This window comes from Panulirus ornatus, chromosome 56 (genome assembly GCF_036320965.1).
Source record: "Panulirus ornatus isolate Po-2019 chromosome 56, ASM3632096v1, whole genome shotgun sequence".
NCBI lineage: Eukaryota > Metazoa > Arthropoda > Malacostraca > Decapoda > Palinuridae > Panulirus > Panulirus ornatus.
In genome coordinates, this window is record NC_092279.1 from 16,572,433 (window position 1) to 16,591,880 (window position 19,448).

General features: G+C 44.6%; 2 protein-coding genes across 3 annotated transcripts in view; one reads left to right on the forward strand and one right to left on the reverse strand.

Annotated features, from left to right (window-relative positions):
• LOC139765953 (uncharacterized) overlaps positions 1-19,448 on the reverse strand; it is a 49,904-nt gene that overhangs the window by 25,593 nt on the left and 4,863 nt on the right. The window contains exons 1-5 of one of the 2 annotated variants that reach the window (XM_071693959.1): positions 6,606-6,645; positions 6,370-6,492; positions 3,509-3,588; positions 1,459-1,563; positions 698-915 (exon numbers count right to left, since the gene is read on the reverse strand). In XM_071693959.1, the coding sequence (XP_071550060.1) occupies positions 698-915; positions 1,459-1,563; positions 3,509-3,575 (390 nt within the window). In that variant the 5' untranslated portion in view covers positions 3,576-3,588; positions 6,370-6,492; positions 6,606-6,645. Of the gene's footprint in view, positions 1-697; positions 916-1,458; positions 1,564-3,508; positions 3,589-6,369; positions 6,493-6,605; positions 6,646-19,448 lie in introns of those variants that run through there. The other variant, XM_071693960.1, reaches the window with a different exon arrangement.
• LOC139765779 (uncharacterized) lies at positions 17,210-18,830 on the forward strand. The gene is made up of 2 exons (XM_071693567.1): positions 17,210-17,367; positions 17,481-18,830. The coding sequence occupies exons 1-2, from the start codon at positions 17,320-17,322 to the stop codon at positions 18,654-18,656; spliced, it is 1,224 nt and encodes a 407-aa protein (XP_071549668.1). The 5' UTR covers positions 17,210-17,319; the 3' UTR covers positions 18,657-18,830.

Consider the following 19,448-nt stretch of genomic DNA (forward strand, 5'->3'; position numbering starts at 1 on the left):
CAGCAGGGTTGAGGGTCAAGTTAGTTGGGATGTAAGTTTGAATGGAGAAAAATTGGAGGAAGTGAAGTGTTCTAGATATCTGGGAGTGGACTTAGTAGTGAAAGGAAACATGGAAGCTGAAGTGAGTCATAGGGTGGGGGAGAGGACAAAGGTTTTGGGAATGATGAAGAATGTATGGAAAGAGTGAATATTATCTTGGAGAGCAAAAATGGGTATATTTGAAGGAATAGTAGTTCCAACAATATCATGTGGTTGTGAGGCATGTGCTATAGTTAGGGCTGTATGAAGGGTAGATGTTTTAGAAATGAAACGTCTGAGGACAATAAGTGTGCGAGGTGGTTTGATCGAGTAAGTAATAATGAGAGGGTTAGAGAGATGTATGGCAGTAAAAAGAGTATGGTTGAGAGAGCAGAAGAGGGTGTGTTGAAACAGTGTGGACATTTGGAACAAATCAGAATGTCACAGTAGCTAAACTAAGCCTTTCCTCACCAATTAACACTACCAGTACCATCTTTAACAATGACCACCGATGGATGGTTAGGAATGATGGTAAGGGTTTGGATTAGCAACAAATGAACAAGTTAGTAAATGCCCTTAAAAGTCAAGGTAGGCCAAGCCAAGTTTCCCATCACCAAAGGAAACTAATTCACAATAAAATTTTCTTCATCTTAAACTATAGATATTACAAAGTGCTCACCTTAAAGTGATCAGGAAGTTTAATAGGGCTGTTGAGAGAAGCAGATGAGACAGATATCAAATCAGCACTTTCACACTGACTAATACTTAAATTTGGCATCTCTATATCCTCCAAAAGTTCCATTGTGTAATTGATAGGGGCAGTAGGAGACTTGTCTTGAGGTTGTGGACTGTTGGTGGTACTACCTTCACTACTACTCTCTATGGAGTCCTCTGGCACTAGAGTAAAAAAGAAAAAAAATTAAGTACAATTGGAATAAATAATAACTACGGGTAAGGATATTTCAAATGAGGATGAAGATGAAGATGGGGACCTAATACACTAATTGCATTTTCTGTATGGAGGTGGCATGAATGGAGATAGTCTCAACTCACCAATCAATTTATCACGCAAAGTTAATTGGCAAGCTCTACTTATAAAGTTGTGCATAGGTTGAGGATGTGTATGAATGATTTGCAGAGGTTGTATGTATTGTTCCTGATCCTTTTCACTGTACTGAGAATAGGGTGGTAAGAAGCGACAAAAAGACAGATGAATTAATTACCATTAACCTGTCAAATTTACAAAGAATCATATTCCAGAACATTTGCTTGTATATTCCTTACATGTCTTCTCTTACCATATACTACACTGTCTCACATGTTCCACTTACAAGTCTAATTTATGTGTTTCTACAGTTCAATATGTGGAGGCATACAAAATATTCCTAATTAATATACTATCAACTGCAATGCTAAAAACACTGATGATAATATACTTACCTATATGATGGGACATCGGTGATGCAACTTCTTCCTCTCTCATTTTTTCAATACTACGATTTAGTTCCACCTCCAAGCGAGACCCAAGCACCTCATCAAGATCATCTGAGAAAAAGAAAAAAAAAAAAAAATTAAAATGGTACTAGTTTATGAAATGAAAAATGAGTCTTGCAGAAAATGAGGTCCTCCTGGATCATACAGAAGGAACTTTCAAATGTATCATTGGGACTGCATATTCATTCAATGAGACACCTAACAGAGTTAAAGACAATATCAGACGATGATCTATGTGTCTACCCAACTTCAACAACTATGCCAAAGAGTCGAACAAACTTTTTTTTAACATGCACTAAAAAACCAATGGCTCAAGATGGAAGCTTTGCAGGCAAGGATAATGAACCCCATCTCCTGACTATAGAATTCCACAAAAAGACATGATCTGTGGAAATGATATGGCTCTCTGCAATACAGTGGAAACTACAGTTTTTTTTTTGTTTTTTTTTGCCGCTGTCTCCCGCGTTTGCGAGGTAGCGCAAGGAAACAGACGAAAGAAATGGCCCAACCCACCCCCATACACATGTATATACATATGTCCACACATGCAAATATACATACCTACACAGCTTTCCATGGTTTACCCCAGACGCTTCACATGCCCTGATTCAATCCACTGACAGCACGTCAACCCCGGTATACCACATCGATCCAATTCACTCTATTCCTTGCCCTCCTTTCACCCTCCTGCATGTTCATGCCCGGATCACTCAAAATCTTTTTCACTCCATCTTTCCACCTCCAATTTGGTCTCCCACTTCTCCTCGTTCCCTCCACCTCCGACACATATATCCTCTTGGTCAATCTTTCCTCACTCATTCTCTCTATGTGCCCAAACCATTTCAAAACACCCTCTTCTGCTCTCTCAACCACGCTCTTTTTATTTCCACACATCTCTCTTACCCTTACGTTACTTACTCGATCAAACCACCTCACACCACACATTGTCCTCAAACATCTCATTTCCAGCACATCCATCCTCCTGCGCACAACTCTATCCATAGCCCACGCCTCGCAACCATACAACATTGTTGGAACCACTACTCCTTCAAACATACCCATTTTTGCTTTCCGAGATAATGCTCTCGACTTCCACACATTCTTCAAGGTTCCCAGGATTTTCGCCCCCTCCCCCACCCTATGATCCACTTCCGCTTCCATGGTTCCATCTGCTGCCAGATCCACTCCCAGATATCTAAAACACTTTACTTCCTCCAGTTTTTCTCCATTCAAACTTACCTCCAAATTGACTTGACCCTCAACCCTACTGGACCTAATTACCTTGCTCTTATTCACATTTACTCTTAACTTTCTTCTTTCACACACTTTACCAAACTCAGTCACCAGCTTCTGCAGTTTCTCACATGAATCAGCCACCAGCGCTGCATCATCAGCGAACAACAACTGACTCACTTCCCAAGCTCTCTCATCCCCAACAGACTTCATACTTGCCCCTCTTTCCAAAACTCTTGCATTCACCTCCCTACTACAGGTATGCATGAGAATATCAAACAAGCAAGGTTCATGCCCTTCCAGCTAAGTACCAACAGGAATGGGGAAAATAATGCTGTATATGGGTTACAACTAATTTCAGTGCAGAGATAATGAGTCCAATGCTAAGGCACAGAGGCCTGGAAAGGAAAACACGGGTTGAAGAGTTTTACTGTCGTACTGACAGCAAATGATTCATGGCACCTGGTTTAACTCTAAGTAAGAAATATACTACATATCACACCATACACATCCTACCTGTTACAACATAAATACCAGCTATATTATAATATTCTACCAACTGACGTCATGGCCAAAAGACTGAGCAATAACAAGTATTTTGAAGGACATTTTGAAACATTCACACTATACTGTATGGTATCCCTTCACGTGAAAGAAACCACAAGATGTATCATGCAACTGTATATCTAAATTCTTTTGATAACAAGACATCATGATGAGCAGCAATAAGTAAAGCATCCATCTAAAAATATAAAGTACTTACCTTTCTCTTCAAGATGTTTCAATGACTGTGCTCTTTCCCCTATACTGATGGTACTTCTGCTACACATGGTGGCTCAAGCTCTAAAAACACCAAAAGATATAATCAAAGTGAAAATTTTATCAGGTTAATGCAAAAACATCCTTTACAGTGTGAATCAAAAAGTACTTTCACAACAGAACCTAGCACTTTATAAACAGATTATCATCCAATAAATAATTCTGAGTCAAACGATTAAAACTATAATCTAAATGAATATAGTATTCGACAATCTCACATGCTATAAATACAACTAAAACTCTTTTCAAATTACCATTTCAATAAATAAGTTCATCAAGAATTTCTAAAAATATTTTCTGTACACTTATTGATCTGGAGAAACTAAATAACTGGGGCTACAGAGAAGCCTTGCATGTGCCATGAGTATGTGTGACTGAAAAGTTACGAAATGCAGTGAGGAACTTTTTATGGGAGAGAAGCATGTGTATAAATACAATACGAGAATGGTGACCAGTTTCCAATGATGGTAGGTCTGCACAAAGAATTTGTGGTCACCATGGTTGTTCACTCTTTCATGGACAGGGCGGTGAGAGAAGTATATGTATATAAAAACTCTTCAAAAGTTTCTTGCAGCTTTTCTCCTACAACATATATTTGCAACTCCTTAAACAGGGTATCTATAACAACTCATTCATATGCTTTCTCCAGATCCACAAATGTCACATGCCTATACCTCTGTTTCTCTAATTATTTCTCACAGCAACATTGTGGTATGCAGGAGATGAATGATGAAAGGCATTGCCCAGTGAATTAATAAATATGAATGCTTCTCATTCTGCTCTGGTTAATACTGGCATGATTGAAAAGGTAAAGAAGACACTTACCAATCTGGTCATATTAATCTCAAACATGAATACTCAAAGCTTTCAGAGTATCCAATCATACCAGAGGCTTACTACAATAATTTTCAAAATCTTTATATTTACTACATCATATCTTCACAATATCATTACTTTCAACTAGCTATGTTCACCATACTTTTCGTCACTGTGCTATCTTCACAATGCCCTTTACTTCACTAACATAAGTTTGAGGCTAGCCTATCTTTACAATACCATTTTCTTTACAAACTCATTTTCACTGAAGTAGGTTCAAGGCTGGCCTATGGCCTAACTTGATTATAGCTTGAATCATTTTGTTCACTATACTCTTCTTCAATACACCTCATCTTTGCAACATACTTGTCCTTACTAAGCTACGTTCAAGGCTGGCAGACTGGATATACTCTACTACACCTTCACCTCCACTGCTAAGAACATCATTATTACACTCTCAGTACCAATGACCTTTGACCTAACCATTATGGTGACATCAGAGGATTACTATGACCACAGAGATTCATCATTACCAATGTACAAGTTATCGATGAATGAAAAAACAATGCCTGACAACTTGTTTGACAATTTATTAAACTTCAGTACATCAAAAGAACAAAATGCCCACATAAAATCAAGAAACATGTGCAATGATCAACTTACAAATGTTAACCCAATGATCTGGGTATACCCATCTTACTTACATGATTGTCAATGAGTGATAACTAGATGACAATCAAAATTCCAATGGGGCCAAAATCAATGATATCCTATATTGAAATATAAAGGATTCTGAAAGCAAAGTATAATTATGAAAGACAAAATTTTTGATGAAACCCATCTCATAAGAAATGAAAAAATGTTCGACAAAAGACCAGGCCCAAATACTAAAATATGTGCATTCAGCAACAATCATGTGAAATTTACTATCCCTAGTGTAATTGGGGCCAGATCAGTGAAGCCTTTTGAAAAAAATTTAAGACAGTTATGGTGTGAACAAGACATTCTTTAAGCAATATAGTTGCAGTTTACGAGCACCACAGAAATGACTTCAGGATCTGAAAAGAATTCATATTAATGAAGTCTTTGTACCTAATGAAAGTAAGATGAAGGGAGTGTAATTTGCAACATTATGTTCATCTTATGCAAATAATATATACAAGAGTGGGGAGAGGGCTATGATGATCAAGAAAAATGTTAGGTAAAATGTGAAACATTACTAAAAACCAGAACCAATAAAAACCTCACCAAATTTCACCTAAGGGAATCAAATTGACCTTAACCTTCAAAAGAACTGCTGAAATATAAGAACAACACATAATCTTCCATCTTCCATAGATTGTTGCATGCCATGAAAAAAAACGAACACTCAAATGCTGCAAAAAGTAAGAGAATACATCTTGCAATTGAATGCAAATGACATCATAAGCAATAAAATTAGGGTAAAATCAAGTTGGTAGGAAAAACTGGGTGATGTTTTTATAGGTTCTGTCAATTTCTAGTAGTTTCACTAACTCTTCACCCAACTCTGACCATCATAGCCCTCCTATCACATCTAATACTGTGGGATAAAAATATGATGCTCAAAAACATGCTTTCCCCAGCCTAACCTAATAAAATACCACTAAGTACAAGGAGTCCATTGACACAAATTTCTTCCAAATCTGTAAATCATTCCTGCGGTGACCAGAAACTGGAACTTAACCTTTATAACTATAATGTTCTTATTAATAATACTTCCTTTACAAATATAAGGCTATTGTGATCGTACAGTATCTGAACTCCCAGACACTGAAGGTAGTAGTCCTGGTGTCGACAACGCCTCCTACCAGCTCTCAACTACACATTGTATAGTGTTACTCAGCAGAGGAAACAAACTTTTCCTTACGTTCGTGTTAATATCAGACATTCACACCAGGTTATGCTTATTCTAACATGAGTAATTTCTTAAGTTTCTGCCTCAATATGATAATACTAACTGTTCCATACCTTTATCACGGAACAAGTAAGGAAAATAACTTGAGGTGTTCAAGAGATCTGCTGGCGTTCCACTGGTCCAGAAGTCTCGCCCTTTCCCTTAATTTCACCACAAAACACACGTTTCCAGGGCATCTGAAATGATCAAACATACTTCTAATGATAAAGTACCACCTCCTCCTTGACACATTGTGTATTTTCTTGGCATTATATGAGAGATAAAGTGCCTAGTATCCCACAACACATACTCCTTGCTCAAGTCTCAATTAGTCTTGAATTCAAAACAAACCAGACTGACCGCCACAGAGGACAACGAAGGCAACAGTATTTCTTCTCCACTTCACTCACTTTTTTCAAAAGAGAAATGCAATTAGCTTCGAATGTACGACTAAATTTTTAATGTTTAGTTACCCTTCTATTCTATATATTCTATGTCATTAAAATGTCCCACGTCCCACACTCTTCTGCTGAGGATTACATGCTCATAAAAATCGTTATTTTTGTTATGACAAATGGGGATATATATATATATATATATATATATATATATATATATATATATATATATATATATATATATATATATATATATTCCCCCTGGGGATAGGGGAGAAAGAATACTTCCCACGTATTCCCTGCGTGTCGTAGAAGGCGACTAAAAGGGGAGGGAGCGGGGGGCTGGAAATCCTCCCCTCTCATTTTTTTTTTAATTTTCCAAAAGAAGGAACAGAGAATTGGGCCAGGTGAGGGTATTCCCTCAAAGGCCCAGGCCTCTGTTCTTAACGCTACCTCGCTAATGCGGGAAATGGCGAATAGTTTGAAAGAAAGAAATATATATATATATATATATATATATATATATATATATATATATATATATATATATATATATATATATATATATATATGCGTATGTGTGTGTGTGTTTGTTGTCGGACTCTGCGTTCAATGTTACACGATGAATGAAGTTACCCTGAGCAAGACTACCATTACAAGCACAGTCACGTCGAACTTCTTACTTCAAATTTCCTTGCTACTGGAAGTAGCGTAGCTAGGACTGCATGAGTCTACGGAAAGACGTCCTGAGTAACACCAATCCTCTTTCTTGGCAAAATATCCCGGGTTAATCATAATATATATATATATATATATATATATATATATATATATATATATATATATATATATATATATATATATATATATGGATAGAGTTGTGCGCAGGAGGATGGATGTGCTGGAAATGAGATGTTTGAGGACAATGTGTGGTGTGAGGTGGTTTGATCGAGTAAGCAACGTAAGGGTAAGAGAGATGTGTGGAAATAAAAAGAGCGTGGTTGAGAGAGCAGAAGAGGGTGTTTTGAAATGGTTTGGGCACATGGAGAGAATGAGTGAGGAAAGATTGACCAAGAGGATATATGTGTCGGAGGTGGAGGGAACGAGGAGAAGAGGGAGACCAAATTGGAGGTGGAAAGATGGAGTGAAAAAGATTTTGTGTGATCGGGGCCTGAACATGCAGGAGGGTGAAAGGAGGGCAAGGAATAGAGTGAATTGGAGCGATGTGGTATACCGGGGTTGACGTGCTGTCAGTGGATTGAATCAAGGCATGTGAAGCGTCTGGGGTAAACCATGGAAAGCTGTGTAGGTATGTATATTTGCGTGTGTGGACGTGTGTATATACATGTGTATGGGGGTGGGTTGGGCCATTTCTTTCGTCTGTTTCCTTGCGCTGCCTCGCAAACGCGGGAGACAGCGGCAAAAAAAAAAAAAAAAAAAAAAAAAAAAAAAAAAAATATATATATATATATATATATATATATATATATATATATATATATATATATATATATATATATATATATCGCAAACGCGGGAGACCGACAAATAAAAAAAAAAAAACTATATTATCCCTGGGGATAGGGGAGAAAGAATACTTCCCACGTGTTCCCTGCGTGTCGTACAAGGCGACTAAAAGGGGAGGGAGCGGGGGGCTGGAAATCCTCCCCTCTCATCATTTTTTTTCTTTATTTTCCAAAAGAAGGAACAGAGAAGGGGGCCAGGTGAGGATATTCCCTCAACGGACCAGTCCTCTATTCTTAACGCTACCTCGCTAACGCGGGAAATGGCGAATAGTTTGAAAGAAGAAAAATATATGAATAACGTGCATATGAACGCGCACTTCCATAGAACACCTACTACGCTTCAACATTCAAGCTTCGAACTCAAGATCTTCTGCGTTGTATTTGGGAACGATAACCATTAGGCTATAATCACCCCTTATAACCAACTGACCATTCATTTACAAGTAATCGAATACCCTTCAGCTCATCTCAGAGCAACAGGGTATACACCGGTCAAATCCCATATACTTATTCGCCGTTTCCCGCGTTAGTGACATCGCACAAGTAACAGACGAAGAACCTCATTCTTTTAGAAGTTATGACCACAACACCCTATCCACAGCCAAGTCCTAGACCTTTCAGTGTTTTCCCCGGCCTATTTATATGCCCTGGTTACGTCCACTGACAGCACTCATTCTCTCCTTATGTCTAAATCTATTCAACACACAATATTCAGCTCTCTCAACTATACTTTTCTTATTACCACACCTCTCTCTTACAATATCCCCGCCTATCCCATACAGCTCCAAGGTGCTTCATCCCATGCATGCCTCTTTTCCCCTACATAATCAGGTCTCGATTACCTAATTCCCCCCCCCCCCTCTCTCACTCTCCCCGCTTCTGACACTTAACGTCCTCTTAGTCAGTCTCTCTTCACTAATTCTGTGCACATGTCCACACCACATCAATGCATCCATTTTAGCTTTGACTCGTACTCAGTTTACAGACATACCTTTCTCTCAGAGGGTTGTTTCTAGTACGATCAACCCTCTTCATACTATGTACTGACCTCAAGCATTCTACTGCCAATATATCTACGCTATTCTGTGTTAACGACTCGCATGAAACAGGAACGAAAACGGATAAAACAGAAACAGAATGATGAATTAGGAATAAAAGACATGGAACGAGAACAAAGGCTGATGCAACGAAAACAAAGACTGATGCAACGAAAACAAAGACTGGCGATACAGGAAGAAGACATGCAAGTCTGATGCACTTCGAAAATAGACACAAAATATCGACAAGAAGCACATATGTAAAACAGAGTGTTGGAACTTAAACAATGACTGATGCAATGTGATCAATGAATGGTAGAATATTAAGAATCTTAAAGCAGGCCTGACGCAATATGCAAAGAATAATAATCAATTCAAACACAATGCAGGATGGATGTAACGACCAGAATCTTGGAGGCAAAACTGAAATGTGTGAAGGATGGGGAGGATGGTAGCTGACCAGACATGGGTTTCAAGGTCCAATGTCCAGATTCATGTGTCCAGGTCTTGGCATCAGGCTCACCTGACGTGTGTGTGTCCATGTCCAGTAATCAGGGTGTGAGGTGCGGCGGGTAATATAAACAGTATGATGGGTAATTAGTGAGTAGGTTGGTGGAGGGATGGGTAGCCATAATCCCCTGTACTAGTTGTGTCCTACAAATTAAGTGATGGGGACCATCGCTTACCGACTTATCAACAAGGTGTCAAGTGGTGTTAGTTCACGTGAGGTCGGGTCCCCAGGCCGGATGGGCCCTCTCCATGTTAGGTGCTCCTTGTACACGTTTAGGGTGCCAGGCATGCCCGCCCAATACACACACAAACATGACCGGAAGGTTTGAACAGGTGGGATGACTGCAAGCCAACAGTCACGCCTTGGATTAGAACCCAGGCAAAGTAGTTCGTTGGAAAGCGTTATAAAGGATAACCACGGAGGGAGATACTATCCTAAACAGTGGGGGGGATGAAAGAGGTCTTGGCGGGCCCGGACCAGGTGCTGGGACCAGGTCTTTGGCATCGTGCAGGGCAGGGCAAGGCAGGGAACGGGGGCGGGGCCGGGCAGCCATTCCCAATACTCGGGGATTATTGAGGATAATGAGCCGGGCGGTCCACTTCTAACAACCAGCTTACCCCGCCCTCACCAGCGGGGCGGGCGGGGGGGTGTGGGGCAGGTGGTATGAACTTGGACCTTTCCACCCACCAGAGGACCCCACCCACTCGGGCCAGCTCTTTTGGCACTAACAGGAAGGATTAGGCTGGGCGGATGATGCCACGCGTTCCCCTGTCGCAACGGTATGATGCCATCGGCAAGACCCGGGTCTTCGAGGCCGTCTTCAAGAACTGGTGGAAATCGTGAGGTTTTCAGGACGAGGTCCTGGCCACGGGAAAGTACCTGCTGAACCCTTCGCACGCGAGGAAGACGAATGGTCAGTCCATATTCGTCAGGCAGGAGCCAGTGAACACGGGTGAGCACTGTGGCCATCCAGTGTAGCCGGAGTTTTACCGCGACTCTACCCATCGTGACGTCGGAGTTACGTGGATTCCATGGGTCATGACGTCATATATGCGATCACGTGTGTGTGTGTGTGTGTGTGTGTGTGTGTGTGTGTGTAACGTTACCAGCTGTGTCGATGGTGGGAAAGACGGCTGACGGTGCCGGCTGTTGCAGGCGAGATGGTTGACGATGCCGGCTGCTGTAGGAAAGATGGCTGACGGTACAAGCTTTTTGATTCGTCTCAAAATATGATACTACACTGCCCTCCGTGTTCCTTTGCATTTGCCATTTGTTCACAAGTCTTGGCGACTGCCGTGGCTGTCGGGACCCTGCGGTTTTCCCCCTTCCTCCTCTAGATGATCGCCAAGTCTTCAGTTAGTCGTCATTTCCACCCCAGTATTTTGCCTGGTGTTTCTGAAGACGGTCACTGGCTTGTGAATGTACCTGTTTGTGGGGGACGACCCCACGGTCATCCTGCTCTGGGTATGGGCACGCTCGTGGCCATCTCGAATATGGACAGAAAGTGTCCCAGGGCAGTATACGTGAGGTGATACATACCTGGCGGACTCCAAGACAAACATTATATGAAATGAGAGGTAAAAGAAAATATACATGAGCCTAGTTGGACTATGTTAAAAGATCGACTGATGATATATGACTTTCCTCACCATCAATATCATTCTTATTATTAATATCACTATTATCGTCATCTGTAGTAACAATAGTAGTAGTAGCAGTACCATTAACATTACGTCTCTCTTATTTTCATTATCATTATCATTCTGCCTCCCCACAGAGATTCTCTGATCCAGAAAAAACAGCTAATGGAATGAAATAAATAAAAAAAACTTGGGAACAGGAGGGGGGTTATGGGTGGGTAAACAGTGCCTAGTATGCAATATACAGAGGAACGACAATATCATGATGTAGACTATACGATGGAGAAGGTCTGTGGGCAGTAGATAGGGGGCTCTGGCTTGGTGCATCACACGCAATGACAGGCGGAGGGAGAGTGGCTGTGAGCGAATGAGGCCCATGTTCTTCGTCTGTTCCTGGCGCTACCGAGGGAAAATGATGAATACGTAGAACTACATATATTTAACTGTTTCAGGTGCTATCGCCACAGTACATGCCATTGTGGAAAGCAGGGGCAGTACGCCAGTGGCCACGGGTCCAGGATTAAGTCACCGGTCGTTTTCGCAAGAAGGTGCTAAGTGGCGCGACGGGGGTCAGGTGGTGGTGGGCTGACACAAGGTCACCACCACCACCGCCCGCCCGCTACCCACCCCTCCTGACGGTGCTGCGGCAGCGGCGCCGCTCCGCACACGGGCCTTGCTCACGCAACAGTAAAGAACTGTGAATACTGATGTTCAAAATGAAGAACAATATCATGTTCGAGCCTTTGTGGGTTATTTTCTATATCAGACGAGATTAAATGATCTGTTTGTATCAATTATCCTGGAAGGCAAGTTCATTCACGAAGTATATATATATTAGCTTCGTAGGTCCTTAATTAACACAAGTGTCAGGCAGAATATAACTGCTACTCCTGATTATGTTATACATCAATAACATATTCGTGAGCCTAAGTGTATCAATTTGTTGGGAGGTAAGTGGGAGAGGGAAAAACACACACACACACACACACACCACACATACACACACACACACACACACACACAAACACACACACACACACAGGCGCGCGCGCGTGTAAAAACTCCTTCCACGGACGGTATAAATAGATCATTACACACATCTAATTACATACACCACATAAAAGTAAAAAAAAAAATAATTAAAGATAACCACGTCAATATGACTTATAGATGGTTGGTTGGCAAAGGAAAAGATCTATTGATGTAAAGGTGTTTGATGTTGGCTTACAAATGTAACTCTAAGGGGGATGGTTTATTGGGGGTAAAGGTGTATGATGGTGGTTTACTAATGTCAGGCTGTATGGTGCTGGTTTAATGAAGCCAGTAAGCAGTTTTCTTGACTTTAAAACATATCTCGGATTACCACAGCCCCTTGATCAAACCATATACAGATAAAGTATCAGCACTGTGGCACACACGTTGACCCAGGACGTCTGGCACCCAACACCCATGTTGTGTGATGGGGGGCGAGTAGGGCCAGGCGTCTCCTTCCCACCCCCAGGCAATCAGAGGGCCGGAGTGACCCCCCGTCTGAGGCGTCACGAGTAACGGACAGTGTCGCAACCTCCTCCCAGCCCTGCAGGGCGCCTGGACACGATACACCGCCCACCAGGGGGCGCTACCCGCACCACTCCACACACACACACACACACACACACACACACACACCAAACACACTTCAACAGATATGTCTGGTTTCTTTTTCCTCCTCTAGAGAGGCTGGGCCATCACCATCACAGGTCTGTCTGGGCCAGCAACACGTGAGACACGAAGGGATATTGCCACGTGAGGGAAATTTGGACGGAGGTGCGGGTGCATACGTGGGCGGAGGTGTGGGTGTCCACGTGGGTGGAGTCGTGGTGAGGACGTGGAGGCTGAGGGTGGGCGCGGATATGGTGGAGACAGGGATGGGAGTGGACGTTGAGGAGGGGAGTTGGGAGTGGAGGATGGTGGAGGAGCGAGACAGTCTCCTTGGAGACAGGTGGTAACGGTATGAATGGAAGACGCCTGTTTTCTTCACAGTCGCAGAACACTGGGCAGGATGGAGGTTTGCCGATCAGGTGTAAGAAGACGTCGTGAACGTAAGGGGCGTTCGTGGCATGGGCGTGACAGGGTAGGCCACCCTGGGGTAAGTAGGTACATGCCTGGGCGGGGAGGTGGGCGGAGGAGTGAGGGAGGAGGGAGCGGGTGTGGGGAGGGGCGTGGGTGGGGTTGTGGGCGGGGTCGTGAGGGAGGGAGAGAAGGAGTGGGTGTAGGGAGGAGCGCTGGGAGTGAAGATGGTGTAGGAAAGGGTCCGAGGGTGATGTACCTAGCACGAAGCGCTCATCACATTACTCCCTTACTGAATAACGCTGTGACCCTCAGCCTACATTCCTCCACTCACCACATGGTCAGCATGTAGTATAATAACAGTTTATAAGCGTCGACTCCTCTGGCCTGGTCGTCTACTCGAAGTTCATGTAGTATTGGAGTTAAGGAACTTCCTCGTTGGACATTCAAATACCTCCGTCTGCTGCCTCTTTTTTTTTTTTTTTAGGCTTTCTCGTTCAATATTCAGATACCTCAGTCTGCTGCCTTTTTCTTTTTTAAGCTTCCTCGTTGTGCATTCAAATCCCTCCGTCTGCCGCTTTTTTTTTTAATATACGTCCAGGTGTTACATTTAACTGATGACGCCGTGTCTACCCTGCTGAATTGCTTTCCAGGTTATGTGCGAAGTTCTCTGCACGTTCTATGTGTTGACATTATCACACATCTTTCTCTACGTCTTTCTAGATTCTCGAGTTCACCCACGTTCTTACAATCTTTCGCGGCAGTTCATACACTCTAGCCACTGATTTCACTTATGCACTGGTGTTTCTGCATTCACTCTGAATTTCTTTACCTCAGTCGGCTTCAGCGGCTACCGTACTCCAACATACCTTAAACATTTTTTTTTTTATCTTATCGTAAATAGTTCTTATCATCATACGGGTCATTGGTCGGTAGGAGGACGTTATCAACGCGTTTTTTACATTCATGTTTTCCTCTTCCAAATGATTCCGGAACCCTTGATACTGACCTGCCCGGCGGTGGGTGGCACCCAGGAGGGGTGGGCTCCGCCATCACGGGGAACCATTTCACATTAATTCAACAACCCACAACATGCACTAACGCACTCAACAACCCACAACATACACTAACGCACTCAACAACCCACAACATGCACTAACGCACTCAACAACCCTCAACATGCACTAACGCACTCAACAACCCTCAACATGCACTAACGCACTCAACAACCCTCAACATGCACTAACGCACTCAACAACCCTCAACATGCACTAACGCACTCAACAACCCACAACATGCACTAACGCACTCAACAACCCTCAACATGCACTAACGCACTCAACAACCCTCAACATGCACTAACGCACTCAACAACCTACAACATACACTAACGCACTCAACAACTCACAACATACACTAACGCACTCAACAACCCACAACATGCACTAACGCACTCAACAACCTACAACATACACTAACGCGCTCAACAACTCACAACATACACTAACGCACTCAACAACCTACAACATACACTAACGCACTCAACAACCCTCAACATACATTAACGCACTCAACAACATGCACTAACGCACTCAACTCCCCATAACATACACTAACGCACTCAACAACCCACAACATACACTAACGCACTCAACAACCCTCAACATACATTAACGCACTCAACAACATGCACTAACGCACTCAACTCCCCACAACATACACTAACGCACTCAACAACCCACAACATACACTAACGCACTCAACTCCCCACAACATGCACTAACGCACTCAACAACCCACAACATACACTAACGCACTCAACTCCCCACAACATACACTAACGCGCTCAACAACTCACAACATACACTAACGCACTCAACAACCTACAACATACACTAACGCGCTCAACAACTCACAACATACACTAACGCGCTCAACAACCTACAACATACACTAACGCACTCAACAACTCACAACATACACTAACGCACTCAACAACCTACAACATGCACTAACGCACTCAACTCCCCACAACATACACTAACGCACTCAACAACCCACAACATACACTAACGCGCTCAACAACCCACAACATGCACTAACGCACTCAACAACCCACAACATGCACTAACGCACTCAACAACCCACAACATGCACTAACGCACTCAACAACCCACAACATACACTAACGCACTCAACAACTCACAACATACACTAACGCACTCAACAACCTACAACATGCACTAACGCACTCAACTCCCCACAACATACACTAACGCACTCAACAACCCACAACATACACTAACGCGCTCAACAACCCACAACATGCACTAACGCACTCAACAACCCACAACATGCACTAACGCACTCAACAACCCACAACATGCACTAACGCACTCAACAACCCACAACATACACTAACGCACTCAACAACCCACAACATACACTAACAAAAGTTCTTAATAAGCCAATATGTCTTCAATTTTGTAGACCTACGTTCATGTGAGTGTGAGGGATGCGGTGTGGGCATGAGGAGGGTGTGTGGGCGTGAGGAGGGTGCGTGGGCGTGAGGAGGGTGTGCGGTACAAGGAGGAGGCTGAGGCAAGCAGGGTCAGGTTGCAGGAAACTGTGGCTGACTGAGTGCCACAAGTGGCCCTCCTGGCGGCCACTGTGGCACTCCAGGGGTCCACACCATCACTCACCCCGCCCGCCCGAGCTATTACCACCTACCACCACTGACCCCAGGAACAGTGAGGGAGCGGTGACTTAGCTCACTGTATCACGCTACATGGAGGAACAGTCTCCTTGGACACTTGAACGTGACGCTTTGAGATGCGTAACTTTTGCCGTAACTTGCAGGAAAATAATGTTATCTGGAGATACGCACCTCAGCATGTAGAGGAATGACCACGAGGGTCGTGGGCAGACACAGGAGACGACCAGAGGGTCGTGGGCAGTGACACAGGGGACGACCAGAGGGGTCGTGGGCAGTGACACAGACCACCAGAGGGTCGTAGGCAGTGACACAGGAGACGACCAGAGAGGGTCGTGGGCAGTGACACAGGGGACGACCATAGGGGTCGTGGGCAGTGACACAGGAGACGACCAGAGAGGTCGTGGGCAGGACACAGGAGACGACCAGGATCAAGGTATGGGTCCACCGCGGATCAAAAGACGAATAATGTGGATGCAAACCAAAGGGACCAAGTAACAATGTGGCTCACGCTCTTCTACTCCTCTGAATCATGACCAAACATACATACACACACAACACACACAAGTAAGTTATCTCCTTGACTACGATGACTTAATTTCTTGAGTCCGACAGCTCAAGGACGATAACCCAAGCCAGCCAAGGTGCTCAAAGGATGTCATCTCACTGGGAGCGACGCGTCCCCAGTAGCAGCCCAGATTGGGGAATGTAAAACGTATGTGAATATTCTTTTTTATATAATAATGACTGTTTACTTCAGCAGGTAAGTTATAGGGTGGCCACTGAAGGCGTTGAGCTGAAAGCCCAACCCTAGGGAAAATCCACAAGAGCTGAACGTAAATTCTATGCTGCTGGTGAGAACAATGTAATTGCATAATTTACTTCGAAGTGGTCAAGAAAAAAAGTACCTAAATCAGCTTTACTGTCAACCATCAGGAAGACTGTGGGAGCTGCACCCACGACTGTGATTGGTGACCTCATGGTCAAGGGCGGGGTTAAGACAGGTCACGGTTCCTTATTGGCTGACCTGCCAGTATATGAGCGGTGGGCATGCCGTGTTTGGTGACAGTCTTCCTCCTCCTCCTCCTCCCGAGGCACCACCAACACACACACACACACACGGAGGATACTAGGTCCCAGCAGCGCCGCCATGACAGGAGTCGTCTCTCTCCACAACCTGCCCAACCGGTTGCCTCAGGTAAGGCCTGATGTTCGGTTCAGAGTTTCATCCTCTTCGTTCTTTTCGTCTCATTATTAGTCGCCATTAAGTTAGTTCATAGTTCTATGGTCTCATCTCTCTTTTACTTCCAGCACGGCGCCGTGTTTGCTGGCAGCGCAGTGAGTGGGCCCCAGATGACGCAGTGGGCGGGACTGGGCAGTGGGTACGGCTTGGCCAGCACCAGCCCAGTACCTCCACTATACCGCTTGCATGATCTACCCTTCGGTGCCGCGCCCGATGCCTACCACCGCTCCATCTCGCTCACCGGCACCGTCTCAGCACAGCCAAACATGGGCGTCGGGTCATACGCCGGCCTGCACCAGCACAGCCAACAGCAGTCTCCAGTGGGTGGCGTGTCCCCTCCCATGTCCCCTCCTTCCGAGACACGCCATACGCCTCCTAAGGAGGGCGAGACAGCCCCCTGGTGGGGCAGGAACGGTAGTGCCATGGGTGTAGCGCCACCGGTCGCTCACAGCTACCAATATCCCCAACACCAGCAGCAGCATTACCCTCACATGATGGGCCAGACAGCAGCAGGCTTCCCCCACGGCCTGCGTCAGCCCATGCCATACGGCATGACGCAGGAGGCCATCCTACACCACCAGAGTCAGATCGCCGCTGCCCTCCTTAAGACCCAGAGCGCCGTGAATGTCCGCCGGTGCCGCCGGTGTCGCTGCCCCAACTGCCAGGACGCCTCACAGGACGGCCAAGCTAGTAAGAAGAAACAACACATCTGCCACGTGCCCGGCTGCGCTAAGGTATACGGCAAGACCTCCCACCTGAAGGCACACCTGCGCTGGCATGCCGGTGAGCGGCCCTTCGTATGCCAGTGGCTCTTCTGCAACAAGGCCTTCACCCGTTCCGACGAGCTGCAGCGCCACCTGCGCACTCACACGGGCGAAAAGCGGTTCCAGTGTGCAGAGTGTGGGAAGCGGTTCATGCGCTCGGATCACCTCAGCAAACACATCAAGACCCACGAGAACCGCCGTACGCGAGCGGCCTCTTCCTCCTCCTCCTCCGTCGACCATGACCATCTCGACATCGAACACTGTGACGACGACGACGACGACGACGAAGACGATCAGCTCCACGACAACGACCAGCCGAATTATGACGGCAACCTGCTCATGGCCATGTTGCCGGACTCGCCCACCTCCGAGGCGGACCTGCCAGACTCCAGCACCACAGACGGGGAGGTGGAGGGCGCGGCCCACGCCCCCAATCATCGTCTGGATGATATCTTGTCCATGGCCGTCTCGTGTATATGATTCGCATGTCATCAATACTGTGCTCCATCACCCATATCAGTACTTTCTTACGCATGAAAAAATACACAATATCAAATGTACCTGTGATTCTGTATATAGATGTTTGATGTACATAATGTGATGCAGATATCCTTCCTGAAATTATCCCCTTAACACAATAAAATGTCAACGAAATGTGTACATTTCTTTCCCCACAATGTACGAACTACATTTCTATCGATGTCAGTTTCCCTATTTTCCTCGCTCTGTATGGATCACACTCACCAACACTGTGGGAAGTCTGTACTCTATATAAAACTCTCACATAACGTTTTTCCCTTCGCCAGTAACGTCACCATGGGTGTGGGGGTGACCTCCTAACTAAGGCAACAGACTCATTTCTATAATCATCTTCAAGACCTGGCCACACTGCTCCAGGAATCTGGCGCTAGTTCACGAGTGTTCTTGAAGAGTTTGTCCTCATGCAGATGCCTGCCATTGAAATAAGCAATAATTTGCAATACTTATCAAAAACAAGTGCGCCTGTCATTGAAATAAGCAATAATTCGAAGCAACAATTACCAAAAACAAGTTCTGATGAAGTGTAAAGGGAATGGGAGCATTCAGCATTTCATCAGGACTTCGATTCTTCGTAATCATTGCTGATCTCAATGACAGGCATCTGCATGTGATTAATCTTGAGGCCACAGGTCAGGGAGATCCCTGAGCCGGGTAGGGCAGGGGTAGTGGGTTTACCACAGTGGATCTCCCCGGCAGCAAGACCCCGCCTGGGATACGGACCAAATTTTGTAG

Coding starts and splice junctions, on each gene's coding strand:
- LOC139765779 (XM_071693567.1), top strand. CDS start 17,320: ATGACAGGAGTCGTCTCTCTCCACAACCTGCCCAACCGGTTGCCTCAG. Junction 17,368..17,480: donor TGCCCAACCGGTTGCCTCAG/GTAAGGCCTGAT, acceptor TTTTACTTCCAG/CACGGCGCCGTGTTTGCTGG.